Raw genomic sequence first — 22,688 nt, 5'->3', positions numbered from 1 at the left:
TAGCCAGTAATTCAATTGTCGGCTTTTGTTAAATCATTACCGAACCCGACAGGATATGAGACATGGTTTACATACAATAAACCATTGCATGTCCGTTCGATTTTTATATGTCCCTCACTAATAATGTCAATAGTGTGTGTGTGTGTAAAATTTTGGAGCTGTAGGTGTTAAATTAAAGGAATAATTCACGGAAAAAAAAGGTGTGGACTCCCGCGCAATTTTCTCCGCCAGAGAGGAAAAGCCAGTGACTGAGCACAGATATTAATAGCCTAGAGAGGGACCATGGTTATTGGTCCCCTCCCCGGCTAAATACATCTGCCCCCAGCCACCCCAGAAAAGGCACATCTGTAAGATGCGCCTATTCCGGCACTTAGCCTCTGTCTTCCCACTGCCCTGTAGCATTGGCATATGGGGTAATAAGGGGTTAATGTCACCTTGCTATTGTAAGGTGACATTAACCCTAGTTAATAATGGAAAGGTGTCAATAAGACACCTATGCATTATTAATCCAGTGGTATGAAAGGGTTAAAAATACACACACATTAAGAATAAAGACTTTTAATGAAATAATTAAACACACAGGTTTTTAATATCTTTATTGCACACTCAATCCAAATGAAGCCCTCGTTCTCCTGTAGAAAATTCCAAAATAAAAAAGCAGCAATATCCCATACCTGTCCTGGATACAGTCACGTCCCACGCTGTAAATCCATCTCAAGGGGTTAAATAGTTTACAACAGGGAGTGTTGCTAATGCGGCCGCTCCAGGCTGTAAACAACTGGGAAATGAATGAAATGCAGGGATCGGAGCTTCGGTGACTAGCGGAGCTTCGTTAACTAGCTGTGCCGTCACAGAAGCTGCGCCCCCTGGCGGCATGAACTCATATGAACTCTGTAGCGTAGGAAAATATTCAGAAAGCCTACTTATGGACACAATTTTGGTGGGCCAAAAAAATCAAGAACACATTTTGATGACTCTGTTATCTCTGTCAGACGTACAGTGTATCTGTCATGTCCAAATCCTTGATTTGCAGCCATACATTGCATTTTTTGGTCATCTAGACTGCTACCCTTGGTGTATGCAGTATTTTGTGGTTTTTAAAATTTAAAAAAATGCATCCCACATATTGAAACAGTTGGTTATCTCTGTCACGTCTGGTCTATCTATGGTCTTCAAATCTTGGCTTTTCAGCCATACATTCCAGTTTTTGGTCTGATACCCTTGCTGTATACAGTATTTTGTAGTTGGAAAATTTTAAAAAATACAGGTCTCATATTGAAACAGTCTGTTATCTCCGTCCAACGGTCGTTTAATGTGTGGTCTAAATATAGTTTGTTTTTTTTCATGTATACATTCCAATTTTTGGTCTGTCTAATACCCTAGGTCTATACACTATCTTGGTTAAAACCAAAAAAAAACTTTACGGTGTGGTAGTTCCGTGACATGCCTCATCTATCTGTGGGCTACAAAGTGTGCTTTTGAGGCTTCCATTCTCCTTCTTTTTTTTGCTGTGTGTTACCCTAGCTCTAAACAGTAAACACTATTTTGTGATGATTTTTTTTTTTTTTTTACCCCCCATGGGGAAATGTTGGTCAGCCCATACACTTTGTTAATGTGCATTTCAAGTCTAGGAGACCCGCTCCTTTAAATTGGGCCTACTTTTTAATGTGGCCTTCATCCACAGTTCATCATCCACTGACACTAGCTCACCAGGGATAACGTGTTCCGTGCTGCTACAGCCAGTCGATTTTTTGGCAAGGGTGTCTATGATCCCCATAAAAAATTGTTTCAAATATGTACCCCCCCATGGGGAAATGTTTGTCAGCCCATACACTTAGTATATGGGCATTACGAGTCTAGGAGACCCGCTCCTTGGTAATGGGACAGTTTTTTTTAGGAGGCCCTCCTCCATGTTTTTTCCAAGGGGGGATTGAGGTGCGTGCAAATTTGGGTCATTCAATGCATAAGGAAACTGTATGGCAGGACCAAATGAAGACTGCGAACTGGGTTTTCCTGTGGCCTTCCAGTATCTGGTTTCAAAGGCTTATTGGGGTGCATATGTCTTGATTGCAGGGCAGGCCTTGCATTCAATGCAACATTTTTTCAGGAAGCCCTCCTGTACCTGTCGTGAAAGGGGTATTGGGGTGTGTTGTAATTCTTGGCAGCCCAGCCACTCACTGCATAGGCAATAACATCATAGGACACCCACTGTTTAATAATGGCCCTTTAAGAATATTAATGCCCCTCTAAAAATAGGCTTTGTAACTTTGAGTCCCTCCTTCATAAATGAAACAAGATGTGTCTCCCTATGTGTCGCACACCACATGGCCAGCTAGGGTTGTTATATGTTACATTGACATTTCCCAGTGAATGCATTAGTAGTGGTTGAAAGCAATGTTAAAGTTGAAAAACGCTGCATGTGAACATAGCCCAAGTGGTGGAGGAAAATTTTGGTCTGGGGTTAATTATTTGCCTTATATACAGGTCATTACCCTGGAAAGGATGTACCTTAACATATTTCCCAGCAAAATCCATTTTGGTTTCGTTTTTGTATGTTTTTTGGTGCACCTGAAAAAATGGTGTGAAACTCTGACAACATTGCTTACAGCTGGAAACTAGGAGTCAGAAATGCTACCAGTGGCGATCCCCATGATGTTCCTGGGTCATTTGAGCAGTGTTTCCATCATTTTCAGATGTTTTTAGACCTTAAAAGGACCCAGGGGGGATCGCGGTAAAAATACTCGGGTTTCCCATAGACTTACATTGGGCTCGTTGCTCGGGTCGAGTAACCGAGTATTCCAATTTGCTCGACCCGGGCAACGAGCACCTAAGGATTTTAGTGATTTCACTAGTGATTGCCTTAAAAGGTTGTGCAACAAAATATTAAGTTACCTGTTGTATTTATTTTGCTCAATTTTATCTAATTTTGTTCATTTTTTCTTTATTTTGCTTTCAGTTTACATGACTGTTATTTTTGCTTGTATGTATTGTACATTTATGTTCTGTCCCCACTTAAGGCGATTGAAGGTGTGTAGTATGGTGATCGTGTGAGAAGTCCTACCTTCATGTCCTTGAAGTGGGGCAGACAGGACCAGGTGTCGCTCCTGGGTGGATGGATTCAAACGTGGATGCAGAGAGATTAATCAGTGGTGGTTTATTTGAACCATAACCCAAAGACATGAGGTGGTACGATGCAGATGGTACAAGTAGCCATTACTGTGGTTGCCTTGTGGGTGTTCACCCCTGGAGCCACTACTGAGTGTGGTCAAAAGACTTTGCTTTCTGCAGCCCAAAAGAGATGTGAACTTCTCACACAATGACTGTAAAATGGATGCCAGGAAATGAGATCATACACAAGGCTACAGGACACTCCCACGTTCAAGGGAAAATGTAAGAGGAGGAGCGACACAAAACTTCTGGTCAGTACATGGCAGCAGCAGACAAGCATGAAAACAAACTAATAATACAACAGTAAATTGAAAGATATGAAAAGGATATGAAGGGAACAGCACAGTTTGTACAGCACTTTGTTATACAACTGAATCCTATGGGCTATCTATTGTTTTTGATACTCTATGATCATTCTGTTAATCACTTATACCATCTTCATTTTTTACAGCGACATTGTGATAAAGACCCCAGTGGGGTCAAAACGTCCTTACTTTGTCAGATATTTCATAGTCACAATTAATTTTGCTTGTTCTCACAAAATAAAGAAACTTGTATCACCAAACACCTTTCAATGAATTCATCTAGGGGTGCGGTGATCATATTGCACCACACATGTGTCAAAGAATTATATACCACTGAGCAGTGAAGAAAAAATATCTACAATTTTACCATCAAAATGTAGTTTTAGCCCAAGATTTTACATTTTAACACAAGAAGTGGGTAAAAATGGCACCACAATGTCTACTGAACGTGGCAATTCACCATATGTGGCTGTACAGTACTGCTTAGCTATACTGAGAGACATGGGAGGAACGGAGTGCTATTTTCCTCCTGGAGCAGATTTTCCTAGAAGAGTTTGTGGACACCATATACAGAGCTCCTAATAACTAAAAGAGCAGAATCCCCCCTCAAATAACCCCATTTTGGAAGTTATACCCCTTTGGAAATTTATCTAAAGGGGTAGTGATGATTTTGACTCCATGAGTATTTTCCAGAAAAAAAGCAGCAATGAATTTTGCCGCTTAAAAGTTGCAAACTGCCGTTGTAGTGACAAGTATGTTGCAGTCACCATTACGTTATGCCCACCACGTGCTTCTGGAGACATGCACCCCTAAGTTAGGCGGGCCGTCATCGCTGCAGAAATGCCAAATATGTGGATTCTATACTGTACGTGGTTTAGGTACACTGTGGGGCGCGGAATGGAGAGGGGCATTTGGCTTTGGGAGCACAGAATTTGCTGAATTTCTTTTGGCAGGTGAGGAGCCATTTCGCTTTTCCAGAGCCTTTGTGCTACCAGTTACGTGAAAGCCCCCTATATCTCCGTTAACAGATGACAGACTTGAGTGGGGACTTGCTTTTTTTGTGGATTGAGTTGAAGCTTTTATTGGGAAAATTTTACATAATGTCCGGGATCACATTTATCCGGCGCTCTATGCTGAGCACTTACTTTGGGGTTTCCATCTAAATCTCTGAGTGACGTGAATCAGATTAAACCCCCGAGTGATCCATTCACTATAGTGAGGCAGCAGAGTTGCTCTTGACTCCATCTGAGCGCTGTTCAACAGTGTTCTTTTCAGAAGTACACAAAACTGTGGCTGCAGGCACTTTTTTGCAATCCTAAAAAGACAGACACCGCCGGATCACAGGTCAGACGGCGTCCATAGTGCCTCCATCTGCCTCATTATATGAAATCTTCCACTAGAGGTTCCATCTGAATCACGTATTTCAGAGATTTACACGGAACCCCCCCTGTAAGTGCTCAGTGCAGAGCGCAGGATAAATCCCTCCACTGGCTCCCAATTCCCCAACGAATCCAGTTCAAACTACTAACACTGATCTACAAAGCCATCCACAACCTGTCTCCTCCCTATATCTGTGAATGAATCTCCCAATACCTTCCCTCACGTAATCTCCGATCCTCCCAAGACCTCCTACTCTCCTCCACACTTATTCGTTCCTCACACAACCGTCTCCAAGATTTCTCCTGAATATCCCCCATCCTCTGGAATTCCATGCCTCAACACGTCCGACTATCCACCACCCTCGAATCCTTCAGACGGAACCTGAAAAGCCATCTCTTCAAGATAGCCTGCAATAACCATTCTGCCGCCTCGCCATCGCCAGAGCAGCCACCTCACCACCGCCAGAGCTGCTGCACCTCCGACCTTCTGTCTCTTCCCCACTATCCCATAGAATGTAAGTCCGCAAGGACAGGGTCCTCTCCCCTCTGTACCAGTCTGTCACTGTAAACTTGTTTACTGCAAACGATATTTAGAACCCTGTATGTAGCCCCTTTCTCATGTACAGCACCATGGAATTAATGGTGCTATATAAATAAATAAATAATAATAATAATTAAAATGTGAGCCTTACTGCGATCATTGGGATGCAGAATGAAAACATCAACACAGGTGAAGAATTGGTTTCATTTATTTTTTACGCCGTACCTCATGCGATATAAGTTATTGGGCGACTTTATTTTTTGGGTCGGTGTGATTACAGCGATACCAAATTTATATCGGGTTTTCATGATTGGCTGCTGTCACTCATTAAACAATGTTTTTATTGCAAAAAATAGTTTTTATATCACCATATTTTGAGAGCTATAATTTTTCAATATTTTGGCCCACAGAGTCATGTGAGGGCTTGTTTTTTGTTAGACGAGTTGTTGTTTTTATTGACCATTTTCGGGCACATGACATTTTTTGATCGCTTTCTGTTCTGTGTTTGGGAGGCAGAATGACCAAAAACCAGCAATTCAGGAATTTTCTCTTAGGAGGGTTATGCCGTTCCTTGTATAGTAAAATTGATAAGGCAGCTTTATTCATTGGGTCAGTACGTTTACAGCGATACCTCATTTATATCTTATTTTTATGTTTTGGTGCTTTTACACAACAAAAACTATTTAATAGAAAAAATAATTATTTTTGCATTGCTTTATTCTGAGAGCTATAACTTTGTTATTTTTCTGCTGATGGAGCTGTATGGTGGCTTGTTTTTTGAGGGACAAGATGACGCTTTGAGCGGTACAATGACAATTTATATCTGTCTTTTTGATCGCGTTTTATTCCATGTTTTGCGGTATGATGATAAAGCATTGTTTTTAGCCTTGTTTTTTTTATTATTTTTTATGGTGTTTACTAAAAAGGTTAACTAGTGGGACAGTTTTTGTAGGTCGGGTCATTGCGGATACGGAGATACCAAATATGTGTACTTTTATTGTTTTCATTTTTTTCCATACAAATATTTATTTATGGATATAATATCTTTTGATTTTTTTTTTTTATATTTTTACAATTATTTTAATAAAAATTTTTTTTACTCTTTTTTACTTTGTCCCACTATGAGACTATCATTTTTTTGCAGGTCGATCGCTTCTACAGCATGGGGATGCAGCAGCATTCTCATACTATGTAAACTGTCAGATCTGCACTGACAGAGAAAGTTGCTCTTATAATGCACTGCTCATGATCAGCAAGTTTCCTATCGCTGGTGACCCGGATATTGTCATCCCAAAATCCGGTCACCATGGTAACAATTGACACCCTGCGTCACGCTCCAGGGTCTCCGATCCAAAGGCAGAGGGGTTGTCAGCCCTCTGCCAGCTCCCGGACTGGTGTAATTGTGTTTGATCGCAGAACTTCAGGGGTTAAAGTGCTTGGAGCAGTGCATGATGGCTCTTGGCAGTTAGTGTCGGATGTCAGCTGTCAGAATCATCGTGCGCGCGGGTGATCCTGCTGACGTTATAATCTGTCCCTGGTCAAATAGGCCTAGGACACATTGATGGATTATTACGTGCAGTGTCAGAAAGGGGTTAAAAAAAATACTCCATTGCCTCTTCCAAATGCCCGAGATCTAAATTTAAGACACCTCAGCTCTACACTATTATAAATAGTGTTGTTACAAACACAGATGGACCAAAAAATCACCAATAAATTCTAAATAACATCAAAAATAGAAAAGGAGTTATATATCAAATTGCAGTGATTGGTGCTCTGTGAGAGGGTGGAGAACCACTTATGCAAGGGAAAACAAACCCAACCAATACATGGAGAACCAGAAAAACATCAAGCAGAAAGTAGATATAAAAATGCCTTTAATACATATAATTGGCCATATAAAAACAAAACATTTGTGCGCACAACAGGACTAAAAGATAATACGTATAATTGTCCAATAAATTAGTGTCAATAGCTGACCCAGTTTATATATAAGGAAGTAGTGCTTCCCAAAAGTGACGGTTATATTTAAAAAAGGAAAGACGAGGGAGGTGCAAAATTATAACTAAGTAATGTGGATTAAAATGACCCATAAATAGAGTGTATCAAAATACAACAAAAATCCACAAAATATTCACATAGCAGTGCAAAGTGCGATAGTGCAATGTGCAAAGCTGCAATTAGTGTTCAATGACACAGCAAATAAATACGATCCACACAAAAAGTGCAATGTGCTAAAAAATTGGGAGGTACACGATAACTACCTTTCTGGGTCTGCCACGTCCCGTAATAGCGCACCCCGACGCGCGTTTCGGATCTCATCCTTCGTCAGGGGGTGGCTATTGTTTCAACAGTAAAACCTTTTATACCATCCGTATACCTAATGCTGCGGCCCGGGTGTTATCGGCTCATGCGCAGGCAGGAGGATCAGGAAGCTCCGACGCCCCCGTGTCCCCCTGACGAAGGATAAGATCCGAAATGCGCGTCGGGGTGCGCTAATTTTGCACCTCCCACCCCTCTCCTTTTTTAAATATAACCGTCACTTTTGGGAAGCACTACTTCCTTATATATAAACTGGGTCAGCTATTGCCACTAATTTATTGGACAATTATACGTGTTATCTTTTAGTCCTGTTGTGCGAAAAAATGTTTTGTTTTTATATGGCCAATTATATGTAACAAAGGCATTTTTATATCTACTTTGCTTGATGTTTTTCTGGTTCTCCATATATTGGTTGGGTTTGTTTCCACTATTATAAATAGTTCTCTTTGAATGTCTAATATTTCATCTTGAAACTCATCTGACAGAAAATATTGGCCAGTACAATAGTTTAGATTGCCATGAGCCACCGAGCCCCATACTCTTAATTACCCCAGAATAGTTTCACCACTTGTTACTCATTCTTTGATGATGAAGACTGTTGAGTTTGATCATTTCAGTAGTTGTGTTGTCTATAATCGCAGTTTTTCACTACAGTAAATAGTGTCCAAAATAGAGATTGTCTTGCTAATCGCCCTTTTACCTTTCTACGTGGATCTGGACTTACACAGAGACCCCTATTCTTGGGCCATGGTGTTACCTGCTGTTCTGTGGTGTAAGATGGCAAGAGGAATAATCCAGTAGTTGGACCAGGAGGTCAGAGAAAATATAAAATCAGAAGACACAAGAGTAGTCATTAAATGGCCAGGGAAACAATAGGAAAGAAGCAGGGAGCTGAGCACAGAGGACTGAACCAGAGGAGAGCAAGACTGTATCTGGCAGTTTTTGGCAATATGCTTCAAGCTTTAGTAGGGTGTGGTGATTTCCAGATGGCTGAAGGAGGGCGCAGAGTACTTCATTTGGACAGTACACACCCTTCCTGCCAGACTGGATGGAACTACTGGTCCCAGTAAACTAATCTTAGTGGCTGGACAGAGCCTGCGCCACCCAAAGCTTCTGATTCTGATGTCTTCTCTATCATCAGTGCTGCCTGTAGAATGAATAAGGCGGTATTTGGTGACAGAAGCAGACGTTGCAGCAGCAAATCCCAGATGAGATAGGACATTTCATTTGCAAAAGTCCTAATATGACAAAAAAGCAATAAAACAGTCCAGTAGAAATCCCCATAAAGTGACTCGATTTTGGAAATTATAACCCTCAGTGAATTAGTCTATAGACGTATTGACTATCTTGACTCCACAGGCACTTTCCGGAAATTAGCACTTAGGGGATGTTGGAAAGTGAAAATTACACATTTGCCATTTTATTCCCCAACACATAGTGCCCAGATTGTGCTCCAGGAGACACACACACCATAAATTAACCCCTTCATGACCCTGGGTATTTTCGTTTTCATTTTCGCTCCCCTCCTTCCCAGAGCCATAACTTTTTTATTTTCTTCCGTCAATATGGCCATGTGAGGGCTTATTTTTTGCGGGACGAGTTGTACTTTTGAACGACATCATTGGTTTTACCATGTCGTGTACTAGAAAATGGGGGAAAAAATTCCAAGTGCGGTGAAATTGCAAAAAAGTGCAATCCCACACTTGTTTTTTGTTTGGCTTTTTTGCTAGGTTCAATAAATGCTAAAACTGACCTGCCATTTTGATTCTCCAGATCATTACAAGTTTATGGACACCAAACATGTCTAGATTTTTTTTTTATCTAAGTGGTGAAAAAAAATTCCAAACTTTGCAAAAAACAAAACAAAACAAAATTGCGCCATTTTCCGATACTCGTAGCGTCTCCATTTTTCGTGATCTGGGGTCAGGTGAGGGCTTATTTTTTGCGTGCCGAGCTGGCGTTTTTAATGATAGCATTTTGGTGTAGATACGTTCTTTTGATCGCCCGTTATTGCATTTTAATGCAATGTCGTGGCGACCAAAAAAACGTAAATCTGGCGTTTCGAATTTTTTTCTCATTACGCCATTTAGCGATCAGGTTAATGCTTTTTTTTTATTGATAGATCGGGCGATTCTGAACGCGGCGATACCAAATATGTGTAGGTTGGGTTTTTTTTTTATTGATTTATTTTGATTGGGGCGAAAGGGGGGTGATTTAAACTTTTATATTTTTTTTATTTTTTTCACATTTTTAAAAACTTTTTTTTTTTACTTTTGCCATGCTTCTATAGCCTCCATGGGAGGCTAGAAGCAGGCACAACCCGATCGGCTCTGCTATGCAGCAGTGATCATAAGATCGCTGCTACACAGCAGATTTGCAGGTGTGCTGTGAGCGCCGACCACAGGGGGGCGCTCACAGCCACCGGCAATCAGTAACCATAGAGGTCTCAAGGACCTCTATGGTTACCTTCCTGACACATCGCCGACCCCCGATCATGTGACGGGGGTCGGCGATGCGCTCATATCCGGCCGCACGGCCGGATGCGGTAGTTAAATGCCGCTGTCTGAGTTTGACAGCGGCATTTAACTAGTTAATAGCGGCGGGTGATCGCGATTTCACCCGCCGCTATTGCGCGCACATGTCAGCTGTAAAAAACAGCTGACATGTCGCGACTTTGATGTGCGCTCACCGCCGGAGCGCACATCAAAGCGGGGGTCCCGACATGTGACGTACTATACCGTCACATGTCGGGAAGGGGTTAAAAAAAAAAAAAAAAAAAGCGCCATTTTCCGATACCCGTAGCGTCTCCATTTTTCGTGACCTGGAATCGGGTGAGGGCTTATTTTTTGCGTGCCGAGCTGACATTTTTATTGATACCATTTTGGTGCAGATACGTTCTTTTGGTCGCCCATTATTGCATTTTAATGCTATGTTGTAGCGAACAAAAAAAAGTAATTCTGGCTTTTTTCGAATTCTTTTTTTTTTTATTGATAGATCGGGCGATTCTGAACCAAATATGTGTAGGCTTGATTTTTTTTATTGTTTCATTTTAAAAAGGGGCGAAAGGGGGGTGATTTAAACTTTTATATATTTTTTTTTTTTTTCATATTTTCTTAAACATTTTTTTTTACTTTTGCCATGCTTCAATAGCCTCCATTGGAGGCTAGAAGCTGGCACAACTCGATCGCCTCTGCTGCATAGAGGTGATGCGCAGATCACCGCTATGCAGCAGAATTACAGGATTGCTATGTATGCAAATTGCTTCTTCTGAGAAAAAGAGGACTTAACTCTATAGCGCCACCTAGAGCCGATCACAGGGTGGCGCTCATAGCAATCCGGCATCAACAACCATAGAGGTCTCAAGGAGACCTCTGGATGTCAGGCCGACGCATCGCTGACCCCCGATCACGTGACGGGGGCAGCGATTAGCGCATTTAGTTACAGCGGCATTTAACTAGTTAATAGCGGCGGGTGTGTCGCGATTCCACTCGTCGCTACTGCAGGCACATGTCAGCTGTACAAAACAGCTGACATGTCCCGGCTTTGATGCGGGCTCACCGCCGGAGCCCGCATCAAAGCAGGGGATCTGACCTCCGACGTACTATCCCATCTGAGGTCAGAAAGGGGTTAAGTGGGTTCTCACTATAATAATGTCAAATACATGGATGCTAAATGTAGTTTGGGTACACTGCAAGACTCAGAAGCGAGAGGGAGATTTGACTTTGGGAGAGCGGATATTGCTGCATTGGTTTATGGAATCCATGTTCCATTTCAAGAGCCTTTGAGCCAATAATAATGTGGAAACCTCTGTTTCTCCACTGACAGTTGATGGTCTTGAATGGAGACTTGTTTTCTGTAAGATGAGTAGACATTTTATCAGTATTATTTTCGCCTACATAACATTGGTTTTTTTATTGCATATTTGGGAGGCAGAATGAACAAACAGCTGAACACCACGCTCTACTAGGTCATGCTATGAGGTTTTCTATTACACTGTGAACTGTCATTGTCTTGGTGAATAATTCAATATTTTTAAAAACTTGCAATTTTTACAGACTGTTTAAGTAAAAATGTTAAAAAAAATAAAAATTAAGGATATTTTATTTAAAAATGATTGTTTTTTGTCTTAGCAGATGACTGTACCAGGAGATCAGAGGGACAGCTGACATCTTCAGTTTTTAAATCAGACGAGCTTGAGATCCCACAGGATACAATTGAAGTGAATGCCATTATGTCAGATATACCATCATCCCTTCACAGCAAAGATCTACCATCTGATCCTTTGAAACAGGTCCTGTCTTCTGATTCATTATCGACTACTAAGGAAAATAAAAGTAACAAAATAAGCATTAAAAAACTAACCACTCCTAAATCAAAGAAGCCATTTTCACCTTCAGAATATGGAAACCATTTTACCCTCGAAAAGTCTTTTCCTACGCCTCAAAAAAGTCACACAGCGGAGAACAGATTTTCTTGTTCCAAGTGTGGGAACTGTTTTAACCGGAAATCAGATCTTAATAGTCACAAGAGCAGTCACACAGGGGAGAAGCCTTTTTCATGTTCAGAATGTGGGAAATGTTTTGCAGACAAATCAACTCTTGGTAAACATCAGAGAAGTCACAAAAAGGAGAAGCCTTTTTCCTGTTCAGAATGTGGGAAAGGTTATAACCAGAAATCAACTCTTCTTATTCATCAGAGAACCCACACAGGGGAGAAGCCTTTTTCCTGTTCAGAATGTGCTAAAAGTTTCAATTGGAAAAAAGATTTTGTTACGCACCAGAGAACCCACACAGGGGAGAAGCCTTTTTCATGTTCGGAATGTGGGAAATGTTTTGCGATTAAATCAACTCTTCTAAATCATCAGAGCACCCACACAGGGGAGAAGCTTTTTTCATGTTCAGAATGTGGGAAAGGTTATAACCAGAAATCAACTCTTCTTATTCATCAGAGAACCCACACGGGGGAAAAGCCTTTTTCATGTTCAGAATGTGGGAAATGTTTTACCCGAAAATTATATCTTCTTAATCACCAGAGAACTCACACAGGGGAGAAACCATTTTCATGTTCAGAATGTGGGAAATGTTTTGCAGACAAATCAACTCTTCTTATTCATCAGAGAACCCACACAGGGGAGAAACCTTTTTCATGTTCAGAATGTGGAAAATGTTTTAACCGGAAATTACGTCTTCTTAATCACCAGAGAACTCACACAGGAGAGAAACCATTTTCATGTCCAGAATGTGGGAAATGTTTTAGCCGGAAAGAGCGTCTTGATAGCCACCAGAATTCTCACACAGGGAAAAAGCTTTATTCCTGTTCAGAATGTGGGAAATGTTTTGCAGACAAATCAACTCTTCTTAGTCATCACAGAACCCACACAGGGGAGATGCCTTTTTCATGTTCAGAATGTGGGAAAGGTTATAAACAGAAATCAACTCTTCTTATTCATCAGAGAACCCACACAGGGGAGAAGCCTTTTTCATGTTCGGAATGTGGGAAAGGTTATAACGAGAAATCATCTCTTCTTATTCATCAGAGAACCCACACAGGGGAGAAGCCTTTTTCATGTTCAGAATGTGGGAAATGTTTTTTGGTAAAATCAACTCTTCTTAGGCACCATAGCACTCACACAGGGGAGAAGCCTTTTTCATGTTCAGAATGTGGGAAATGTTTTAACCGGAAATTTACTCTTATTAATCATCAGAGAATCCATACAGGGGAGAAGCTCTTTTCATGTTCAGAATGTGGGAAATGTTTTAACCAGAAACCAACTCTTAATGCACATCAGAGAAGCCACATAGGGGAGAAGCCCTTTTAACTACAGGGTTGTCCATTACTAGGTAAACCCCTTGTCATTCCTCGTGTTTGGCCTCGCTAAAATAAAAACACTGATACTTACCTTCCACGCCAGGCCATTCCAGTGGTGTCAACACTCTTGCTACAGGGGCTCATGTGAGGTTGTTACATAACACGAGCCCTGCACTCAATCAGCACCACCTTAGTATGTATTTAATATCAACAGGAAGCCAGGTTGGCGGCTGTTATCTGACTTCCTCTTATTGTTTGATTAGTCCAAAGGTGGTGACAGTGACACTATCGCTGATTGGGCGCATGGCTCACATGATGTAACAACCTCACATGAGCCCCGGGACCGCAAGTACTGACACCGCTGGAAGACTCCTGCATGGACATTTGTGTAAGTGTTTTTATTTTATCAGGACCAAAAATGAGGCATTAGAAGTAATAGCAGTGACATTCAAAAATTACTCAGGAGAGAAACTATATATTATTGACAAATTGTACAAAAACATATACCTGACTGTCGTATAATTAAATGAGAACGGGAAATTGCATTAAAACTTACTGTATTTTTTGGACTATAAGACACACTTTTAACAAGAAAAACAGCTTGAAAAATTAGTGAGTGTGTCTTAATGACTGGAGGAAACTTCCTGTGACAAATATGTCCTTCCTGATCACTGAGAGAGCTGCTCTCTGTCCTCCAACCTCACACCTAACTGATTGGTATTGGCAGGAGAGGAAGGTACCAGGACCTGCACAGAGGCTGCATATCCTGAGTGAGCAACTGTAGAACCTTCCACCTGACTTGCTCAAGGACCTTTCAGATCATGTAATCAATCACATGACCTGGAAGGAACTGCAAAATGGAGTAATGTATATACATTCTATGTGTATGCAAATGTTCATATGTAGCAGAGCTGTGTGTATGTAAGTGTGCGTAATTTAGGAGAACTTTGTATATGTATGCATACAATATGGAGCAGAAATGTGTGAGCACATGTCTCTCACGAAGAAAAATCTCAATTATTCATATTTAGATACTTTAGTTATACCTAATTAAAAAGGAACTACTTGATATGATCCTGATCAGAAAAACTTTACAAATTGGCATTATAGAAATGAAAAAATGTATATAATTCCTATGGCATATACATTAAATCACGTGTTAAAAGTTAGGTAGGTGGAAAGGGGTATGGAGCCTCAATCATTTCCCCATTAGTTAATCATTTTTATGTACCCTTCCTTGCCACAGAGGTTGGCACCCTAAATTGAGCATGCAAGTTGTGGCGCCCCCGCTTACCGTCGTCTTACCCTGATTACCCCTAGAACGTCCTCAGTACTACAACCCCTCACAGCATGAAAAAGTTAAACCAAACATAGTTTTGTCAAATAGTCATCTGAAGAGATATCTGTAAATAAAGTGATAATGTGTTAACCAACAATATTTCTTATACTACATAAGAGGCCCCTTCAATACTTACAGAGGTATAATTCAGATATTTAGGACACCAAAAGATAGTGTCCATGCCTCTAATAAGGTGCCAATAGTGCCACATTGTTGTCACAGAGAAGTAAAGTGACCATGATATTCACACATAGAAGGAGCTTTATAGGTAGTATAAGCTATGTGTGAATTTGATGCGTGGTCACTTTACTTCTCTGTGACAATACTGTAGCACTATTGGCACCTTATTAGAGGCACGGACAATTTATCAATTTATTTCATGAGCATTTGAATTACACCTCTGTAAACATATAAAGCTTCTTCTATGTAGAACAAACTATGTTTACAGAGGTATAATTCAAATGTTCATGAAATAAATGGATAAATTGTCCGTACCTCTAAGGTGCCAATAGTGCTACAATATCGTCACAGACAAAACACCTCTTCATCTTGTAAATAGCGAGTCCATTCAAAATGTTGTAGGTTCCAGCTTGTCAGAACAATGTGTCTAGAAACCGCACATAGCTACCATTATATTGCGAACAGGTAAATTGTTTGACATGTGGTAATATAATTTATACCAAAAACAATGATTAATCTGTCTCGTTATATTGGACTTCTATTATTCTGAACACTACTGTATATGTGATTTTTGGTGTGGGGAAATGGCTTCCTCAAGATGAGGATTGGTAAAGAGAATTTCCCAGTGTCTTTTGACTCCTTGGTAAACACTGCTGGATTGACTATCAAAGGTGCCAATAATATGCATAAATCCACCCTCTGGTTCTCTCCTTGCCAGACTGAGAAGTGGATGTCTGTCTCTCCTCAAAGCATGATTAAAGGCTGCAGTAAAGACATTAGTGGCATATTGTTTGTCATAGAAAATATTAAAATCTCCCCTCCCTCCTTCTGTCCTCTCTTTTTTGCAGTGGGACAAAAGCTTGCAATCTAGCTAACACTCTTAGAAATAGATTACATTGTAGAAAAAGAGAAGTGAACCATCCTATCTAACATGCAGGCAGCTCCTTTTGTGAAGTAAGGCCATGTGCACACGTTCAGTATTTTTCGCGTTTTTTTTCGCTATAAAAACGTGAAAAAAACGCTTACATATGCCTCCTATTATTTACAGTGTATTCCGCATTTGTTGTGCAAATGTTGCATTTTTTTCCGCGAAAAAATCGCACCGCGGAAAAAAAAGCAACATGTTCATTCAATTTGCGGAATTGCGGGGATTCCGCACAACTAGGAATGCATTGATTTGCTTACTTTCCGCATGTGGCTATGCCCACCATGCGGGAAGTAAGCAGATCATGTGCGGTTGGTACCCAGGGTGGAGGAGAGGAGACTCTCCTCCACGGACTGGGCACCATATAATTGGTAAAAAAAAAAAGAATTAAAATAAAAAATAGTCATATACTCACCTTCCATGGCCCCCGTAGTCTTCCCGCCTCTCAGCGGTGCATGCTGCCGCTTCCGTTCCTATAGATGGTGTGTGTGAAGGACCTGCGATGATGTCGCGGTCTTGTGATTGGTCGCGTGACCGCTCATGTGACCGCTCACGTGACCGCGACGTCATCGAAGGTCCTGCACACACACACCATCTATAGGAACGGACGCCGCTGAGGAGATCGGCAGTCTGCAGGTGAGTATAACCATTTTTTTAAATTTTTTTTAATTATTTTTAAACATTCTATCTTTTACTATTGATGCTGCATAGGCAGCATCTATAGTAAAAAGTTGGTCACACTTGTCAAACACTATGTTTGACAAGTGTGACCAACCTGTCAGTCAGTTTTCCAAGCAATGCTACAGATTGCTAATTTCGCTTGCAAAATGCTAAAAAAAACCCGCAAAAAAAACGGGGAAAAAACGCAAAAAAATGCGGTTTTTTTGCAGAAAATTTCCGGTTTTCTTCAGGAAATTTCTGCAAGAAATCCTGACGTGTGCACATACTCTAAAGGATTCTTGCAGTGTCAATGAGGGGATGTGTTGTGCAATGACAAAGTTATTGTTTGGGCAGGTAATTGAGATTTAGAATAGACAGAAGAACTCTTTTCAGAGGATTGGACAAATAATTAAGACAGGAAAAGGTTTTTGTGAAGTGAGAGGATTAAAGCAAAGACCTCACACCTTAGAGATACTATTGCTTTTCACAGGTGCACATTCCTTTCATCCAAACATCTTCACCAGATGCCTGGCACTGATGGAAAAGTATGAGGCTATGTGCACACCTTCAGGTTTTTTCCCTTTTTTTTTGCGTTTTTTCGCGATAAAAATGCTATCAAAACTCATTAAAAACACATACATTATGCATTCTTTCATTTAGAATGCATTCTGCATGTTTTGTGCACATGATGCGTTTTTTTCCCGCAAAAAAACGCATCGTTGTAAAAAAAGCAGCATGTTCATTAATTTTGTGGATTTTCTGCATTTTTCCCGCAATTCAATGCATTGGGAAAAACCGCAAAAAAAACCGCACAAAAAACGCATCAAAAACGCGTCAAAACCGCAAAAAACATGTGAAAAAAACGCATGCGGATTTCTGGCAGAAATTTCCGGTTTTTGTCAGGAAAATTTCTGCAAGAAATCCTGATGTGTGCACATACCCTGAATATTGGGGCTTGTATAAATTGATAGTCATGGGATATAAATTTTTTACTTCAGAGTTAATCGGGGAAGAATCTGCATGTTTTCTCATAACTGTAACCCCTGCCTATAAACCACAAATCCATAGAGGCCAGATGTAGAAAGTAGTAGAAAGCTAGCACTCAATCAATGAAGTTCACGGTGCCAGTGAACGGGATATTGAATCCCACACGTCATCAAGTTCCAAAAAATCACTGCACTCGTATAGTTTTCAAATGCATAATTCCAAAAGTTTATTAAATTTATATCAGAGGAAAAAAGGTACTTGGTGAATTGACGTTTCGGCTAACCCGTAGCCTTGTTCACAAAATCGCCTATTAGAACTGTATTGTGCACAAAGAAAGGACCCTTTACGTTTGGTGAGTCAAATAGAACGATGAAGAAGCATAACCTAGCAAGAGTGCTAGCGAAAATAAGCCAATGCACAAAAACCGTATCAGCGGCTGGACCAAGACTTGTGGCTGTCCTGAGGGTGCAGTCAATACTGGATGTCAGCCTGTATCCGTTCTGTATGTTTTGCAGTGCCCCAGACGTAATTAGAGGGTATAGCGCTGTGTCACTATTTAATGCAGGGGACCACAGAAAATCTGGCCACTGGCGGTAAAGATGTCTCCTCTGTATATTGGGAAATGCTGCCTGTAGATACAGGATCAATACACGTCCTGGTCCTGTGTGCAGGTGAGGGGCAGGCGTTGGTGGCGTAGTGGAGGAAGCCGACACAGTCCTGTGTCACGGTGGTGAGGAGACATCTTTACCACCAGTGGCCAGATTTTCTGTGGTCCCCTGCATTAAATAGTGACACAGCGCTATACCCTCTAATTACGTCTGGGGCACTGCAAAACATACAGAACGGATACAGGCTGACATCCAGTATTGACTGCACCCTCAGGACAGCCACAAGTCTTGGTCCAGCCGCTGATACGGTTTTTGTGCATTGGCTTATTTTCGCTAGCACTCTTGCTAGGTTAGGCATAGAGGCCAGATAACTGACAGCTGCCATGGCATGGCTAAGGTAAAATCCTAATGGAAAGTATGGCAGTGATTTCAAACTTCTGCAATCATCAAGAGTGAAGTTATCGCATAAATTGTGGGTTTCATAAAATCCTGAAGGGCTGATAACATCCCACAATCCGGCCCACGTGAGGTCATCACAGGATGATGTGTGTGTCACTCAGGTACTGATAAAAGGTCATGATCTTGATTCCTTTAGACAGATACTCATTGTGTATGCATGAATCCTGTTAGCTGAATGGTACCCAAATCAAAGTGCTGTTCCACTAAGTTGCCTCATCTCTGTGAGTGACGTATTAACTTTCTTCCGCTATTCCTTTTTATTTTATGTAGCTGTATATGTTGTATTGTTTTGTCCCTATTGTAAAATATTTTGTACATGTTTGATAAACATTGCCTATCATTTGGATTAAATATAAAATGTAATAGTAGCGTTCCTTTTGTTCTGTAAACCACACACCTGAAAGCCAGAACCAGGCCTCCAGTCAGCCTGTATAATAATCGACTGGTGGTGGCTGCGAGTAGTGCTGTGGTTATCGTGGAGTTTGCAGTGACTGTGTCGGGGGTATATACATATATTCCCAGCATTGGAATCGGAGGTGTATATAGCATACGCTCACTGTTCACTTCCTGATAGCCGGCCTATTATGGAAACAACTTGTGGCCTCCTCCATTGTCGGTCATTCGTGTAATTGTCCGGACGATAGGGTGCAGCATATAGCTGTTTGGCACAAAGATCACAGCTGGTGTTTCTGCGTCACCTTCCCAGGCTGCGATCATTGACATAATTTATTAATAAAATGGTTTCTGAGGTCTCTAGGTTGTGAAAAGAAGTCCTCTGTTTTAGAGCAATTTTGTCTCATCCTTAAATATTGGCTCTTTCAAAGCTCCGGAATGATTGCTAATGCCAATTTAAGAAACTGATGCTAGTGGTAAGTTTACGATAGATGCTGGTAGAGAGAATACAGTCTAAGGGTACCGTCTCACAGTGGCACTTTTGTCGCTACGATGGCACGATCCGTGATGTTCCAGCGATATCCATACGATATCGCTGTGTCTGACACGCAGCAGCGATCAGGGACCCCGCTGTGAATTGTACGATGTCGCTGTGTGTGACACCGATCCAACGATGCGTTCGCTTGTAACCAGGGTAAACATCGGGTTACTAAGCGCAGGGCCGCGCTTAGTAACCCGATGTTTACCCTGGTTACCATCGTAAATGTAAAAAAAAACAAACAGTACATACTCACATTCCGGTGTCCGTCAGGTCCCTTGCCGTCTGCTTCCCGCACTGACTGACTGCTGGCCGTAAAGTGAAAGCACAGCGGTGACGTCACCGCTGTGCTCTGCTTTCACTTTACGGCCGGCAGTCAGTCAGTGCGGGAAGCAGACGGCAAGGGACCTGACGGACACCGGAATGTGAGTATGTACTGTTTGTTTGTTTTTGTAACCAGGGTAAACATCGGGTTACTAAGCGTGGCCCTGCGCATAGTAACCCGATGTTTACCCTGGTTACCCGGGGACTTCGGCATCGTTGGTCGCTGGAGAGCTGTCTGCGTGACAGCTCCCCAGCGACCACACAACGACTTACCAGCGATCACGGCCAGGTCGTATCGCTGGTCGTGATCGTTGGTAAATCGTTTTGTGAGACGGTACCCTAAATCTTTTTTTATCTGGATGTCCAAAAGCGTAAACAAACTTTATCCATCCCTACAGTAAATGTTAAACGTATAATATCAGAATTTAGGCTGATGACAACTCTAGACAGTTCTTCCCCGGATCCTGACCACAATATCAAGATGTCATCAAGGAAATGGCCTCAAAAGATGATCATTGGCGCTCACCAGTTGGTGTTATCCTAAAATATGTCTCCCATATGGCTCCCACCAGCTGAGTTGATTAGCATAGAATGGTGCGCAGGAGGAACCCATAGCAATACTTCTATAACTCTAGGAAGTACTTAAAATCAAACAAAAGGCAATTGTGTGTCAGAAGGAGAGTGGTTGGATGATCCAGAGCTTGTGTTTCTCAAAGTGAGTGGCCTAAGACCTCAGAAAGTGTTCTGTTGCCCTGACACCAAATTCATGAGGGATGTTGCTTTATAAAGATTCAACATCAATGGATGCCAACAAGGTGTCCCTGTCCAATACTAGATCATTAGCTTTAACAGCAAATCTGCCATATCCCTGCATCTGTGGAGAGTAGATCCTCCACAAATGGATGCAGCATCTGATCGACATATACACTTGTGTTTTGGCAAACCAAGTTGATTACCGAAACAGTGGGGCATCCCTTCAATGCTGTGAGTCCCTTTTGAATTTTTGGAAGTGTATAGAAAGTAGGAACCATTTGGTTATTTGGGGCCATAAACTTAAATGTGTTGCCAGTGTATTTCACACAATCTATAGCCTCAATCAATATTGTTATTAATGCTTCCCCATATGTGTTAGTTGCATCTCTTTCAAACATCTCATGTCTCCTCATCATTCAGGATGGGATAACAAATTTGGCGATAAGCGGGGTGATCAAGTAATACCAAATTGCTGCCCTTATCCTAGGGTTTTATGATATGTTTTACAGTCGATGCTCCACTATAACAGGGATAACAGCTAACAGACATTAGCATATATCTTTGCATATAGCTCACTTTCCCCAGTCCCACACGCCCGGTGCCTCGGGGTGATCCTCGACTCTGCCCTCTCTTTCAAGCCACCCATTCAAGCCCTTGCTTCCTCCTGCCTTCTTAAACTCAAAAATATTTCCCGGATCCGCGCATTCCTTGACCGCGACACCACAACAACACTAGTGCATACCCTTATCTCCCACCTTGACTACTGCAACCTCCTACTCTCTGGCCTCCCCTCTAGCACTCTGGCACCACTCCAATCCATCCTTCACTCTGCTGTCCGACTAACCTACCTGTCTCCCCGCTATTCCCCAGCCTCTCCCCTATGCCAAGCCCTTCACTGGCTTCCTATCACCCAGATACTCCAGTTCAAAACCCTTACAACAACATAAAAAGCCATCCACAACTTGTCTCTGTTAGAATCTTTTTAGTTTTTGACCATCCGCCATCCTTGTTGTGGTTTCTTAGAAGAAAGATGCGGCCGCACTCTCCGGTCTTTAAAACAGGTAACTTTATTGCACACACATATCTTCACGGCACGGGGGTGTATCTACAAGAATGGATGGGTACAGGCAGAACGACGGCCGTTTCGCGCCCGTATGGCGCTTCAACGGGTTCTGAAGGTGGACGGATGTGACGGCTTAAGAAGTAAATGTGTACACACCCTCCTCCCTACGACACACCTCCGTCCAACAAGGTACTAACAAATCCTTTAAAAACAAAGTAAGTTAAAAACAATCACACTTTATGAGCACAATTTCAAATATATACATCTATCATCACTACAGGCAAATATTACCGATTAATAGTTGTTATTCTGCCTAGCCAAAATTGGGACTCTATAGTACGTTCGGGTTACGCTAGTAACCTGATTTTCCCTCAGTGGGTCAAACAGGTTAATTAACCCTCTCCAGTTCACGTGTTCCACTTCCATTTATATATTTTATCTGTAGTAAGGAGACACAACTTGTTGTCAGGGCTGTCCGGTTTTACTACTACATTGCGCTTACGATATTAGATATTAAGATATACAGGTATAATATGGACCTCCAGGAAGGAGTTATTTTACATCTAATTTTATTGATGTAGGGACGTGGAATTTTATAAGAAGATGGACATATCAAGTTTGTCATTTAGTCCTGCAGGACCAGTAGCTGCAGTCCGCATAATCCATAAAGCCTCCCTCCTTAGTAATAGATTATGATGGTCCCCTCCTCTCTTAGGGGCTCTTACTTGTTCTACTCCAGCAAATGACAGTACTTCGGGATTCCCATTGTGTGCATCCAAGACATGTTTGATTAGTCTTGGTACCCCCTTACCAGTTCTGACTGATCTCTGATGTTCGCTAAAACGTACAAATAAACGTCTAATTGTTTTGCCTATGTAGTACCTGCCACAAGGGCATAGCACTACATAGACCACATATTTCGTTTGACATGTAATGAAC

At 41.6% G+C, this 22,688-nt stretch overlaps 1 protein-coding gene across 8 annotated transcripts in view; it reads left to right on the top strand.

Annotated features, from left to right (window-relative positions):
* LOC143767997 (uncharacterized) overlaps positions 1 to 18,017 on the top strand; it is a 74,070-nt gene extending 56,053 nt beyond the window's left edge. For 4 of the 8 annotated variants that reach the window (XM_077256610.1, XM_077256607.1, XM_077256606.1 and 1 more), the window contains one exon: positions 11,846 to 18,017. In XM_077256610.1, the coding sequence (XP_077112725.1) occupies positions 11,846 to 13,530 (1,685 nt within the window). In that variant the 3' untranslated portion in view covers positions 13,531 to 18,017. Of the gene's footprint in view, positions 1 to 11,842 lie in introns of all 8 variants that reach the window. The other 4 variants (XM_077256605.1, XM_077256604.1, XM_077256602.1 and 1 more) reach the window with 1 other exon arrangement.
* Positions 18,018 to 22,688: the final 4,671 nt, after the last annotated feature.

The sequence above is a fragment of the Ranitomeya variabilis genome, chromosome 4, assembly GCF_051348905.1.
Source record: "Ranitomeya variabilis isolate aRanVar5 chromosome 4, aRanVar5.hap1, whole genome shotgun sequence".
In the NCBI taxonomy this organism is placed as follows: Eukaryota; Metazoa; Chordata; class Amphibia; order Anura; family Dendrobatidae; genus Ranitomeya; species Ranitomeya variabilis.
Note: the sequence above shows the minus strand (reverse complement) of the source record. Positions and strands in the feature narration are given on the sequence as shown.